At 36.5% G+C, this 15,296-nt stretch overlaps 1 protein-coding gene across 1 annotated transcript; it reads left to right on the top strand.

Annotated features, from left to right (window-relative positions):
- The first annotated feature begins 470 nt into the window (after positions 1-470).
- LOC103987074 (long chain acyl-CoA synthetase 9, chloroplastic) lies at positions 471-13,942 on the top strand. Its single transcript, XM_009405268.3, has 12 exons — positions 471-913; positions 1,368-1,865; positions 2,026-2,106; positions 3,622-3,894; positions 4,916-5,047; positions 5,171-5,344; positions 5,430-5,659; positions 10,609-10,726; positions 12,349-12,480; positions 12,573-12,707; positions 12,769-12,975; positions 13,482-13,942. The coding sequence occupies exons 2-12, from the start codon at positions 1,419-1,421 to the stop codon at positions 13,644-13,646; spliced, it is 2,094 nt and encodes a 697-aa protein (XP_009403543.2). The 5' UTR covers positions 471-913; positions 1,368-1,418; the 3' UTR covers positions 13,647-13,942.
- Positions 13,943-15,296: the final 1,354 nt, after the last annotated feature.

The raw sequence follows: 15,296 nt of genomic DNA, 5'->3' as shown, positions 1-15,296 counted from the left end.
TTTTATCTACTATTTTCGTATCATTCATGATATCGATAAGGTCGACCACCTTATCGTTTTTACTGACAATCATCATAATAATCACTTACAGAGTTATCATCCATTATTATCATTAAAATTATCGTTTTTTCAATCAATTTCATGTTCTTTATGTGTATATTGTCAAGTATTATATCTTTCATCGGTAAAATCAATAACGTTAAGATAAATAAAATTAAATATTTTATTTTTATATTTATCAAGATTTTAATATAATTTTTTTAAAATCTAAGGATCAGATGAGGTATAATTATAGAGATTTTAATATAATTTTTAAATCTATAGATCGAAATATTAAAGATATTTAAATATAAAAATAAATTAAAATGATTTAGATATAAGAGTCGTATTTCAAGGGATAAAATAGAAAATAAAAACAAATACGAAAGAAGAAAAGAGATGCTCGTCACAGAGAGAGAGAGAGAGAGAGAGAGAGAAGATTAGATTGTCGGCGGTCGTCTTCGTGAACTCAGGTGCCATGTTTCGTTTTCGTTCTCGAGACAGCTCGTGAGGCTTTCCTTAGAAACCTCAACGTTCACGCATTGCTTGCTGGCACTATCGGTGCAAGAGACAGCGAGGGGTCCAAATCAGTCATCCGCATGCTTTTACTGCTACTATTGCTGGCCAGAATATGGGCAGCAGAGAGCAACGTAGGAAGTTTGAGTAGAGGGAGAGGGAGCGCGAACCCAAAATTGTCGTCGTCTCCACTCTTCCAGAGTTCTCCAATCTCACGAATCCTCAACCCCGCCCCTCGGTTAAATATTCCCCTCTCGAACTCGTGGTGCATCAGATCTACGGCTTTGCTTCTCGCCGCCATGGATTCATAGAGCAGAATCGGATCGATTTCGCCCCCGCTTTTACCATGGCCTATGAGGTGCTGCTAATACGATCGTTTTTCTATCTCCTCGATCCCTCGCTCTTAATTTCTTATTTTGATTTCGGACTTCGACTCAAGTGCATGAAAAAAACTATTGATTTTGATGTGGGCGTTTTATTCATATTTTCTGCCCGTGATCACCATAATTTCTGAGAGAATATTGTTTTCTTCTTTGTTGCCCGAAAGATTGGGTTTATATAAAGCACTCGCTTTCTCTCCCTTCCATCATGAACAACTTCGGGGGCCAAAATAATTCGTTGCTTTTATTTTTGTATTTTTTAATGTTGTCGTTATTATAAAGTGTTAAAAGAAGCCTCTTAAACTGTTAACGTTTCGATGCCATCTAACCATGATGTGATTGTTGGTGAACACTGTTGCTATTTGAATCTTTTGTTTTTGGGGTGAAAATATCTCTTGAAGCTCTAATGGAGTCATCTCTTCCTTGTGAAAGACTGCATTTTGTTGAGAATTCGGCGACGGAGTAATTGCTTATCTTCAAGGGATGAATCCATATATTGTTGGACTTTTAGTCGCACTTCTAGCTTCAATCATCTTACTGAAACCCAACAATGTGAAGAAACGAGGGTTGCCAGTTACTGTCGGTGGAGAACCTGGATATGCAGTTCGAAACTACCATTTCACTTCTCCAGTGGAATCTCTCTGGGAAGGTATCTCGACACTGGCTGAGCTATTTGAACAATCTTGCAAGCGCTTTGAATACAGGCCTCTGTTTGGAACTCGGAAACTTATAGCAAGGGAAACAGAAGTAAGACGAGATGGAAGATCCTTTGAGAAGCTCCATCTGGGAAACTATGAATGGGTCAATTATGGTGACGCTTTCAAAGCTGTTTGCAGTTTCGCATCTGGTTTAGTGCAAGTTGGTCACAAAAATAATGAGCGGGTCGCAATATTTTCTGATACACGGGCAGAGTGGTTTATTGCCTTACAGGTGGTTTTCCTGTCATGCATGCTCAACACTTGATTTCATAATAAAATTGTCAAATTTACTGAGTACATAATAAAATTTTAGCTGGAGCATTTATTTGCAACAAGAAGTTGTGAAGTTGTTGTCAGTTTCCTAATATAATTGATTTCTTTTCTTAAAACAGGGTTGCTTCAGGCAGAATGTCACTGTTGTTACTATATATACTTCACTCGGAGAGGAGGCTCTTTGTCACTCTTTAAATGAGGTTTGCATTTAAATCATGGCTTTCCTCCATCTGTGTAATTGTTGGATTGAATGTGTGGTATGCAGTGAAGTTTATGTGTTTTGAGCTTCTAGTTGCATTTGGAAAGTTTTCAGTTCAGTCTTGTAGAAGTATATGTGATATTTCAATCTATCATATGCTTATTTAATATATTGGTAGCTATTTCATGTAGTACTCTTCTCCTGGTATGCCTTGGTTGTGATTCGTGATTTATATATTTACGAAAGGTATTTTCTCCATTTTTTTTTTATTTTCTTTGTCCCAAATTTATATGTTGCTGCGATGAAATTTGTAAGATCTATTGGCGAGAAGGGTTTATGTGAATGCTGATTGTTTCAGAGGTATCAGAGAGGAGTTCACTGTGAGATTTCTGGTAATAGGAGAGCTTGGTTTTCTCAGTAGTTTCCTTTTATATCTCTCTATTTTTCCCTATATATCTTTTTCACTATTCTGTCTTCTTTGCAGTCAAATAGAAATAAAATGATCAAAGTGACTTTAGTACTGGAAAGCTAAATACTTTTCTATTTTAGACCATATTGTGGAAGCATGTCGAACAGTAGCTGCTCATAAGAAAAAGGAATCTACATTTTGTTAAGTGAACTTACTACAGCTCATACTAGGTTATTCTTTGGTTTAATTACTTGGGAAGACTTTACTTGTGCTCTGCATTGGAACCCATTTGGAAGCTGTGAATTGTATTTTTATATGAATTACTTGCATGGGATTGGTTGAAGAAATTATAATTTCTGTTTTTTACACATAGCTTGTTTGGATCTAAATGACTTCAGTGCCTTTATAGATAATGCTATAACTGTTAAATCACTGAGCAACCATCATAGGACATGAAATCCTGAGAGCAAGATTGCCTATCTTAGTCTATTACTTGAAAAAAAAATTATTGGAGGCAACATCACAGGTTACAACAACTTAAAAGAAAGGTGTTTCTTATAATTTTTAGTGATTCTTTAGCTTGTTAGCCCATATTTGTCTGAAAAATTACCTGCATGAGTTAAGAGTTAAGACAAACTTCAGTTTCCTGACACTGGCAGAAAAATGTTGTTCTCAATAAATTCAGGACATGTCTTCTTCCATGATGTCTAACTTTTGAGAAGGATACTTGTGAACCTTGGACTTCTTAGTTAGATGATGAACAAAACCACTGAGTGAATAAATGGCGCAAGAAAATCTTGACTAGATTATCATATTCTCTTCTTATTTCTTAGATACATGGTATATATAGCAATGTGGAGCTTATTCCTACAGGTTACTGATCTTGCATAAAGTTTATTTCTGTGTTTCAATGAACTACTTTTGTGAATATTAACTACCTTTGCATCCAAAAACACATTTCACTTGCTGATAAACCTAACAATGAACTTTCACATCATGTTAATAATTTGTTTGTCTAGATTCCATTTTTTTTGTCGTCTTCTCTAGTCATTCAAACACTTGGCTTGAATCCCCTTACTAATCTGTTCTATTTGGTGATTGGCTCAGACAGAAGTCTCAACTGTAATTTGTGGGCATAAGGAACTAAAAAAACTGACTCTTGTAAGTAAACAGCTCAACACTGTAAAACGTGTTATTTATATCGATGAGGAGGGTGTTCCAAGTGAGGTTTCATTGGCCCAGAAGAATATTGGTTGGATGATAACATCATTTGTCGAAGTAGAGAGATTGGGCAGGGACAAGCCTGTGGATGCAGATCTGCCTCGCTCAGCTGATATTGCTGTGATAATGTATACAAGTGGTAGCACTGGTCTGCCAAAGGTCTGCTGCCTTCTCATATTTTACTTCAAATTGCATTTTCCTTGCAGGTCATATATAGCTTTCTAGTCACTAATTGGTACTTGTAAGGCATCGTGCTTGCATGTCTTCATTATTTCAGTTATAATTTTGGGAACCAGGGTTTCGATGGCATGAAATTTTTGCTGTCAGATCAAATGGTAGCGCTAGACATTGTTGATAACTTTGATTGAAAATGCTATTGGATTAATCATACATTGCCTAGTATTCCACTTTGCTCGTTCATCAAGGAATTGATTTTGGTAATTATATGGTTGATCTAGCCTTTTCTTTTTCATATTGCCCATTTCAAGTTGCACGATATTTATGTATGTTTTCTACAATTTCTGTACCTATTTCTAATGTACATTCTTTCAAAGACTTCCCTTGCCACACATTGCATTCCATGTAGCTGAGGTACTTATGTGGCATTTGATGCATCCCATCTACCATAATGATATTGAGGTTTGGTACTGTACTGGTCAGGGCTCAGACCAGTACTCTTATCAGTTTGTACCAGTGTACCAACACTCAATACACTAGTATGCATCAAGTTTTGAGAAAAAAAACTTAAAAAGGTTGAAAAATGAAAAAAGAAACTGAGTTGTACAGAGCATGTACTGTCTTGTACTGGATAGTACCGGCCCTGGTGCATGCTGCAAAATACACATACTGTCCAGACAAGATGGACTGATATGATATCTGGTATACAACCCTTGATCTTGTGTTCTTGCCCAGTCCCAGAGCATGAGGAGATTCTTCTTGAAAAGCAGGTTACATATTGGCCCTAACAAGTTGGTCATAAGTTTCTGTATATTAAGGATTCTGTTTAGTAACGATTTTTTATGAATATGTGAATAAAGTAATGTGGAATTTATGAGGGACATCATAAGTTATGAAAAAAATGCCCTTCTTTTGGTTATTTTGACATATTGATTCGACTTTATTTCCACAAAAGGAAGTGTTTATAGTTTAATATACATTCTTCCCTTGACTTCTCATGCAGGGAGTAATGATGACACATGGCAATATTCTAGCTACAGTTTCAGCTGTTATGACTATCGTCCCTTCTATTGGGACCAAAGATATATACTTGGCATACCTACCACTGGCTCACATTTTTGAATTTGCAGCAGAGGTGAGGGGCTTCAAATCAATCTACCTATGAATTTACACAGGATGGACATCATAACTTGCTCACGGTCTAGCTTCGTTTATCTTTACTTCATCAGTGACACTTTTGTGAATATGCCTTGTGCAGAACGTAATGGTTGCTGCAGGAACTACCATAGGGTATGGCTCACCTTTGACTCTCACTGACACATCAAACAAGATAAAGAAAGGAACAAAAGGTGATTCTTCAGTCTTGAGGCCTACACTGATGACTGCTGTACCTGCTATACTTGACCGTGTTCGTGATGGTGTGTGGAAAAAGGTCTTGCCATCTCTTGGAAAGGATAACTATAAAATCTGTTTCATAAGATTCTTTGCCACAAATTTTCATATGGTATGTTTTTCAGATAGATGCTAAGGGTGGATTATCGAAGAAACTATTTAATGCTGCATATGGTCGTAGATTGGCTGCAATTAATGGAAGTTGGTTTGGAGCATGGGGTCTAGAGAAGGTTTTATGGGAGTTTCTTGTCTTTAGAAAGATTCGAGCAGTTTTAGGAGGACATGTACGTTTTCTACTCTCGGGTGGAGCTCCTCTATCCGGTGATACTCAAAGATTCATCAGCATATGTCTTGGGTTAGTATAACCTTCATGTCTTTAGTTTGATACTTTGATTCTCCTGGATGTACAGTAGTAGTTGCAGGTGCTTTGCTTTGGTTGCAGGCTTCAAGCATAAATGCTATGTTTATTAAAAAAGATGCGTGCTATCTAATACTGGCACATCATTATACAAGTAGTTTACGAACATATTCTTTTTTTTTTACCTCGAAAAAGTCATTATGCGTTTCAGATGTTCAGGCTTTCTAAATTGAGCAATTGGCACCCATCTTGGTCGCCCAAATTTCTACCTCATTCTAGACTCCGAGAGGATAGTCAATATCTGTGATCCTAATTCTAGAGGCCTTAGATTTGTCTACTAGTCAGTTTCGACGCCTGATTGTCACTCTTTGACATTTATTATTTTTAGGCTAGTGCTGTTGATAACCCTTGTGCTTGAATTATATGGGAAATCCATCTGCACTTTGGTTGAGAAGCATGCATTTGAAGTAAATTTTGAACTAATATTTTCAATTTGTTTATGTATTCTGTTTTTGAGAAAACTATGGTTTCCATTCTTTATATAGTGCGATGGTCCAATGTTGAACTCATCTTTTCCATCTGACTTGTCTTCTTAAATTACTCATTAATAAACAAGAAAAAGGATTAAGGAGTTCAATTATGTATATTACTTTCTTTTTCTTTTATAATCCTTCTGATTATGTATTTCCTCCGTGTCTCTCCTTATTCAGTTAAGAAAGGTTTAACTTGATAGTGATCAGAATGCTGGACATTTTACCAGGGTCCAATATTGTACTAATAATTTTAGGGTTGATTGTCGTGTTAGATTAGATTATGCGAAGTCGACTTAGAGAGTACTTTATGAGTGTCAATTGCTAAATATATCAAAAAGAGGTGCTTAAACTGTTTTTACTAGGGATGTGTTGAACTGATCAACAGTGGGACCTCTTAGGAATGAAATTCTGTGAAGTCTTTGAGTAAATAATTGTTGAAACCAAGATTTATACATGTGATTTAAAAAGTGCTAGGCGCCAAGGTCCAAAAACGCCCGCGGCGCTAGGCTCTCGCCTCGGCGCTCGCCCGAGCGAAGCGAGGCGCTAAAATATAAAAATATATAATATAATTAATAAATATAATTATTTAAAAAATTAAATTAAATTATAGTATTAAATATTAACAATATACTGTATACTGTTAACAGAAGGAGAAGAAGGAAGTGTCAGGGGGTACTGAACCTGCTGACTAAGAAAAGAGGAAGCAGCGGCGGCAGCGGAGTGTAAGAAGGCAGCGGCAGCGGCGAGCAGCGGGAGGCGCGAGCGGCGACAGCGACAGCGTTTGTGAGCAGCGATAGCGGCGAGCAACGGGAGGCGCAAGCGGCGATAGCGACAGCGTTTGCGAGCAACGACAGCGGTGAGCAGCGGGATGGGGATCGGGATCGGGATCGGGAGCGGCAGCGGCAACGAGGGTTAGGGTTGGGTTGTCACTGATATCGGTTTTAGTTGGTTCGATTGAACCAACTAACCACCGGAGACCGAACCAGGACCAAACCAGACCTAAAATCCTGGTTCGGTCGCCTTGGTTAACCCAGGCGCTCGCCCGAAGCGCCCAGCGCCTGGGCTCGGGCGAACGCCTAGGCGGCGCCTCTTTGAAGCGTGTTGTTTGGAAGATTAGCGAGGCGCTCGGGCCTCGCCTCGCCCGAGCGCCTAGGCGAACGCCTTTGCGCCTTTTTAAATCGCTGATTTATACATATGCATGAAAGTGTTATATAACCAACTATATATACATTTATGCAAGCTCTTATGTGCTGTACATAAGTATGAAGATGTGATCACATTTGCGGTTTATTCTTCCTCGTAGCATTAAGATCAATCCTGATAGGATTGCTGATTCAAAGTTCAAATCTGATAGGATTGATGAATTCAATGATCAAACCTGATAGGATTCGGTAAATGCAACACTACAATCAGTCTGCTATAAGATAGACACCTTACAAATTCGTTTATAAGGTCCTACTATATTGCTACGATCATGCCTTCCTTTCATCAGTAGTCAAAGAGTGCTTTTCTTGAGGGGAGAATGATTTTGCATAAGATCCCTCTTTCCTCGATATTACATACACTACATAAGTCTGGCATATTGCCTAGGTAACTCTGAAGATTGATCTTATGAAAACTTTTGATTCAGTGAACCAGTTCTTTCTCATTAATGATTGTAGCTGTTTTTTATTCCCCATGAGATTGTTAAACTGGGTATGTCAAACTTTGTCAAAGCTCCTATCACCGCAACAAAACAAGGTTTTGGTTTACTCTTTTAGTAGAAGCTTGGTGGCTTATTTTCCTTTCAATTCAAGAAGGTGCTGAGGAAAGATATCCCCTGTTTCCATACTTATTTGTAATTTCTATGGAGAGGAGTGATTTTATGTGGATTCAGCAGATGATGTGGCTAGGAAATCTAGCAGAGCGGTAAAGTCTTTTGGTGCTGATCAGAGGGAAGCCGAGTGAATATGACTGCAATCCTGTAAGTTTGAGAGAATGACAGCTATATATAATTCATGGATGTCATATAAAATATAAAGTGGTCTCCTAACTTGATCAAATAGATTATAGTTTGCCTTTTCGGGTACGAGATCCATTTTGGCAATCTGCTGGAACAGTACGTACTGATCTATACACCGTAATGGTGTTTTGATGAGGAAGAAAAAGAGGATGAAGAGGAAGCGGTGGTGGAGGAACAAAGAAGGAAAAAGGAATAAGGAAGAAGGAAGAAGAAGAAATAAGAGGAGGATAAGAAATGCAGTGGCAGTGTACCTAGGAAGCAACGACAGCAACGGCAGTGTCACAGTTGAAGCGGCAGTGGCAGCATCACAGCAGTGAAGAGGCAGCGCCGCTGCAGCGGTGAGGCTGTGGCATCATATGCGAGAAGAGGGTTCGTGTTTGCGAGCCCTAATTTACCTTTTCCCCCCTTTTTTAATGCTGAAATGGACTGGGCCCACCACTTTTCAATTTTTTTTACTCTTTTAATCGGACCGCCCAGACCGGGGGTGGTTTGGATATCGATCCATGCCTGGACCGGTATGTACCATCTGTACCATACCATGTCGGGCGGTACAACAATCACTGAAATAGATATCTCCTCTGTTTGCAGGTTGACTACAAGAAACAAAGCTCCGGTCTTTTTAGCATTCAAAATTACTGGTGCAATGTTGTTCGGCGCCTATTAGAGTCATAAAAGCCAAAGCTATGGAGAAAATGGGTAATTCTTTTCTTTGGAAAGTGAAAGATGCTGCTGCCTATGTTGCTGAATTTGTTGGACTAAGGTTACCTATCCTAAGAAAGAATTTGTTCTAATTATTCAGACAACTGTAGATTTGAATCAAGCCAGAGGGATTTGCTTGCTCTCTCTGGCCTGTGATGGTGAATAACTTCATCTCCATCTCTGTCTTCTTCTATTTTTTTTGTTTTCCAAACAGAACCTATGATTAGTTTTGACATAGTATTAGAGTATGTATGGTTTTAGTAATATATGAAGCGTATATTGATCTTGACAACCATCAAAGAAGAGAGCTAATACGTAGGAGTTGATTGATGACAGAGATCACAGTCGTCGATTATCAAATTGAATACTGATTTATCATTCGAGGAGCAAAGTTGAAGGTATAGAATGGATTTCTTGTGTTTTTAGATATTTATTGGATGTGGAACGTTAAGATAAAGATCTACTTGAATTAGAAAACTTGAAAAATCTAGTTCTGAATGCCTTGGAGATGTTGCAGATTTACTAAAAGTTTGAAGCACTTCTATAAGAACAAAAGGAAGAGTTACTTCTTAATTAAGAAGAAAATAACAGAACATACTGTTCACCTATCAGGTGATAGAAAAATTATTTTCCATGGATTTTCAAAGCAATAATTATGGGAGAATCTTGGTTGCTTTTAATGAGATTTATTTCCTCCTATGCCACCAGAGGTTATTTTGAAAGCGGTAACCAGCATGATGGGTTGTAGGATAAAAAGTTAAATGAAAATGAAATTATTAACTGAATGAAAGATGGTTTAATAAGTACAACCAATTATCATATTAGTGTTTATATTGAGATTGATCTTATTGACATTTGCACAAAAGCAAGATAATCAAGGATGAATACAAATATACAGATATCTTTTTCCTCTTGATGTGAAATAGTTCACAAAGCCACATACATTATTGATTATTAAAGATTCAGATGAAGATATCATTAATATTGATACATAGTGCACATCTATTTAACGCCTATATATAATGATGTTGATAAATTGTTTGATGAAAATGTCAAGATTAATATGTGAAGAATTTTATAGATAGTTATTTTATCCGATGGATTTGATAATTTGAGATTATTTCAAGAAATTTGATGCTAATGTTTTGATGCAAATCAAGACTTTATAACTGATCGATATACATAAGATGGATTATTTGTATGGTTTGCTTACCTTGGCAATGATCTCAAAGCTTGCAATGATAGTGATGACAAGATTTTTTTTCTTTCCATACTAATTTTTAAAGCTTAATTTAGGAGAACATAATGATTGCTTAATTCGGACACAATTTTGACTTTATAATGGGAGAGGATGAGAGAGATGTGGTGATGATATATGCAAATTAGTTTAATGCTTTTATCTCTTCACTGTCTTTTCTATGCACTACTTAAGCCTTCTATCATCCAACTCATTTTCAAAGAAATATAAGAAGCGCTAAATTAACCATGCATGACTGAAGATGACACACACTTTAAGCCATATACCTGCTGAATGAACATTGTTGCAGCAGAACCTGGGAAATGATGTTATGGAGTTGATGCACAGAACTTTAATTGCCTATTATGTAACTTGTTAAATTTCCTTTACTATCAATATTTGTATCTTGCATTTGTGTAGATCTATAGGAGCTTCAATGCCTTAAACCTTGTAAATGACCTCAAATATTTGTCAGGGCTCCAATAGCGCAAGTATATGGTTTGACGGAAACTTGTGCTGGCGGTTCATTTTCAGAACATGATGACATATCTGTTGGCCGTGTGGGTGCTCCACTTCCATGTTCATATGTCAAGGTGAGGATGCGTAAACATCTTGCTGTTATCCGAATGAGGACATTGCCTTCTCAATTGGCATGATAAACCACCCCTTTTTTGTTTAAAAGGCATCTATGAGATTGCTGGTTTCCTTTTTGTTTGTTATTATTTTTTGCAAGGTTCTTATGCAGGCTAGTTTAAGATTATTCTTCTATACTACTTTTACTTGTAGTCCTTTTAGCTTCCAGTTGTACGATTTCCTATTATAACTTCATGATTGGGGGAAATAGCTACAGTCCATGAAGTGATGTTAGTTCGAGTTGATTAACTGCATAATATTCTCTATATTGTATTTGTATCATTAACAATTTAAATATGCTACTACAAGGCTACTCATGGAAAGCATATACAAACGCAACCTCCAAATTTTTTCTATTGGAAAGTTTACGTAGATATTCTTAGGTTGTTTTAGCACATATCTCAAATCTTTAGCATGATTGGATCTCCTCCCTGATTCGTCTTGCTCTAGCATTCTTTGCATATGCCATCTCTGACATTACACAATTGTCATGCTAACAAAATCTAATGTGTTTCTATCTTATGTATTGCTAGAACTAGTCTCACTTATTGATGCTATAACCTATTTTGTTTCGTCTCGGATGACTTTCTTTTTTGTCTTTATCAGATTTTTAATGTGATACTACAAAGTGAACTTTTATGCTAAACCAATTTAGAGTTTTTTTTCCATTAGATTTTGTACACCTAAGTTTGCTTTTATTGATACAACATGGTATCTGTGGTAATTCTTTAGGTTAGTAACATTCAAATGCTGTGTAACTGCAGTCTTTGAAAAATTCACTGCTTGATCAAATGTTGAAGGTATAATGCTGATTTCATTTTTAATGTGAAATCATGGATCCTATATGTTGGTCTATGCACTACATATGCCTTGGTGATATCAAGTAAAAAGGGCGTAACCAATGCACGCGGCTCGCTCCCGCCAATGCGGGGTCTAGGGAGGGCCAACATACATAGCAGTACCTTTAAAAACTTAAAGAAGCTGATTTCGTGACTTGAACCTTGGTCTCCCATGTCATGAAAGAGCAACCTTACTATTGTACCAAGATCCAACCTTACCACCAATGCCTTGATGATGTCAAGTACCACTTTCAAATCCAGTTTTCCTATATGACTAGGTTATCTCCTATTCCAGTCTCAAAATCAAGGAGAATCGAAATGATAAATAGAAGAACTTCTACTTAAAAATTCTGCTGAAATGAAAGCAAATTCATGTTTTATTAGAACACTTTTCAATGTCCATAAATTATTTATCTTCTATCAAATTGCTGGCACTGTTAGGTTTTAAAGTTGCCAGAAAATTTGTCTCCTTGTTAGATGCAATAAATTTGATATCGAAAGCTGCAGAATTGAAGAATCTCCAATTCTTCATGATGAATTTCTACATTTGCTCTTTCACATTTCTTGAAGGAAAAAAAAATTGCATTGTGTCTTTGTACCCAAATAGAATTTTGATCTTCACAGGACATTTATTGATCAATAGTCGATAACTAATTCATTTTATCTTAGTTTAGCTTCTTATTTTTATAACCTTTCTTTTGGTTACAGTTGACTTATTTACAGAAAACATATTTTGGTTTCAGTTGATTGATTGGTCAGAAGGTGGATATTTAGTTAAAGATTTACCAATGCCTAGAGGGGAGATTGTCATCGGAGGTCCAAATATCACTCTTGGATACTACAAAATGGAAGAGAAAACAAAGGAAGTTTACAAGGTTGGTCACTTGCATTGTTGCTGACTTGCATGTAATGTCAAATGTTTTTTCTTTTGTGGCTAATCTGGTGCTTCTTATGTCCTACTGAAAAGGTTGATGAGAGAGGAATGCATTGGTTTTACACTGGTGATATTGGAAGGTTTCACCCTGATGGCTGCCTAGAAATCATTGATCGTAAAAAAGATATAGTGAAACTTCAGCATGGCGAATATGTCTCTCTGGGAAAGGTAGGACAATATGTCTATATGTTAATCTTTTAGTTTAAAAAACTAATGTTCTGTTTTGCAGATTGAGTCTGTCTTAATTGCGAGTCCCTATGTGGATAGCATCATGCTGCATGCTGATCCTTACCATAGTTTCTGTGTTGCACTTGTTGTTGCTGCACAACGTGCCTTGGAAGATTGGGCTTCAAAGCAGGGAATAATCTACAGTGATTTTTCAGATTTATGCCAAAAAGCGGAAACTGTGAAAGAAGTTCATGGTTCACTGTTTAAGGTTTGCATCTCTTGTTTACCTCCATCTATGATATTCAAGTTTGTCTTCTGCTATGTCAGGTTGGTCACCAAGTAATTCTTTTAGTATATATTTATCTTAGGAGATATTTCCTAATTGGTTGACTGCGCTTATCAAAAGTTGACTTCAATTGAATAATTATGACATCTCTGAATATTAAACAATATAGTTGTGTGCTCTAATATTACTATAAAAAAGTTTTTCATATTTATATGCAGGAAAACTGTAAACTGTTTCCCTAATTCAGATTTATTTTTTGATCTATGGTTCTTATAAATGTATGTTGATAACACACATCTTCAAAGAACAAACCTCCATTGGATCATCGATCTTATGTACCTCTAGCTCATAATTTTTCTGATGCCCTTGAATGCCAGCTAGACAACTTAGGTAAATTATGTGTGCCTAGCCATGTTCGGCACTAGCAGGTCGATAGCCATGTGTTATTCGAGTACAATTATTAGTTCTTTTGTTTTATTTGAATACAGGTGGCAAAACAAGCACGTTTGGATAAGTTTGAGATCCCAGCTAAGATCAAGTTGATTCCTGAACCATGGACACCCGAATCTGGACTGGTCACTGCTGCACTCAAGATCAAGAGAGAAGCCATTAAAAAGGCATATGCTGATGACCTTGCAAAGTTATATGCATGAATCTGCGGTATCTTAAGAGGAAATGCACAGAGCTGCAAGTCAAGGCAAATTTACTCCTTTCTGCCTGGCATATCAGATGCTTAAATAAAATGCACTTGGCAGGTTATGTGGTTAAGGCCAATATTAGTAAAGATAAATGAATTCTAATGTATTTTAAGAAATGTGTTTGAATTTGGGGAGCAGAAATGTGTCTAATCTGGAGGCAGAACTTAATGCAGAGTTGTCAGCTGGATATTTTAATATATTTTGTGATTAATATATGAATATAAATGTGTCATGGACTGAATTTAGTGATAGATTTTAATTGCTAGATATTTGATTTTGAGTCAGAGAAATTAGACAAGGGAGCAGATGTCAGCTACTCTTATTTGCAGGTTAATTAGACATCATCAAAGCTTTTTATACTTTTTTTTTTTTTTGGCATTCATCTTCTGATTCATCGTTCAATCTTTCGGTATATCAATTTCATCATGACCTTTGATTCACTAATGTTCGAACAGAAGATTCATCGTTCAATCTTTCGGTATATCAATTTCATCATGACCTTTGATTCACTAATGTTCGAACTTCCGACATAAAGGATGATCTCTAACATATCCTTCGTTTCAACGTTTAATTTTTAACACTATAAGCTTTCAAACGTGCCATATTTTAAATGTCTAATTATTTCAAAATATTAAAAAATATCTCATTATTTTTGAAAATCTATTTATTGAAAAGAGGCCTCAGCATTTCTTGCAAGAGGAGAAACAAATACAATAAATATCACTCGAGATATTTATTGCTATAAATATAGTGTTGCTATAAATATTCGTTATACATATTATATAATATTTGATACTAAAGAAATATTGCTATAAAGAAATACTTTAAACCAAGATAAAGAACGTAAACCTTTGCTTTCAGGTATATGCTCCCCAGCCTACTCTTCTTCCCTGCTCAACCTAACTCTTAATCCGGCGGGTCATGTAAGGTTAATTACATATTACCAGTTAGATCTCTTTAGTATTTCGCTATCTGAATTTAAAAAATTTACATTGGAATCTCTATAAATATAAAGGTGAAACATTTAGTTATGTTTATTTTAACTTCATTGATTTTACAAATAAAAGCATGAAAAAAAGGGTAAAAAGATACTTTTAACATCCCAATTATATTTTTGGTGATGGCATACAACAACACCATTGAGAGCTACGGGTAGTTATTATGGATGAGGAGAGAGAGTGTGATGATGAGAGGTGAGGTAAAAGGAGAGGAGGAAGAGAACGACGTAGATGCCAACTCTCTCCATTTACGTTAGCATCGCTCAACAACTATGTCAATGCCGACGTAGATGTAGAATAGCATCATCCTTCTTTGTATCGTTGTCGATGTCGACACAGATGTAGAACAACGTTGCTTTGCATCTACATATACGTCGGCGCCGATGCAGATACCAAGTAACGCTCTACATTTGCATCAGCGTCAACACAGTTACTGAGTGGTACTAATGCAGATGCAAAGCATTGACATCTAGGTCAAGTATCTTCCTCCTCTCATTTTGTCTCATCTCTTATCAATCACATACAGCTCCTACCAATATCGTCAAGTATCTTTTTCTCTATTATTGTTACGCTTCCATCGGTAAAATCACGATTGAATAAAGCATTA

Source organism: Musa acuminata, chromosome BXJ2-1, assembly GCF_036884655.1.
Source record: "Musa acuminata AAA Group cultivar baxijiao chromosome BXJ2-1, Cavendish_Baxijiao_AAA, whole genome shotgun sequence".
Lineage (NCBI taxonomy): Eukaryota > Viridiplantae > Streptophyta > Magnoliopsida > Zingiberales > Musaceae > Musa > Musa acuminata.
This window is presented reverse-complemented; position numbering and strand designations above follow the sequence as displayed.

Excerpts from the sequence above, each read along its gene's own strand:
- LOC103987074 (XM_009405268.3), top strand. The coding sequence starts at position 1,419 with ATGAATCCATATATTGTTGGACTTTTAGTCGCACTTCTAGCTTCAATC. Across the intron at positions 2,107-3,621 it reads TTTGTCACTCTTTAAATGAG|ACAGAAGTCTCAACTGTAAT; the intron begins GTTTGCATTTAA and ends TGATTGGCTCAG. Across the intron at positions 10,727-12,348 it reads TTCCATGTTCATATGTCAAG|TTGATTGATTGGTCAGAAGG; the intron begins GTGAGGATGCGT and ends TTTTGGTTTCAG.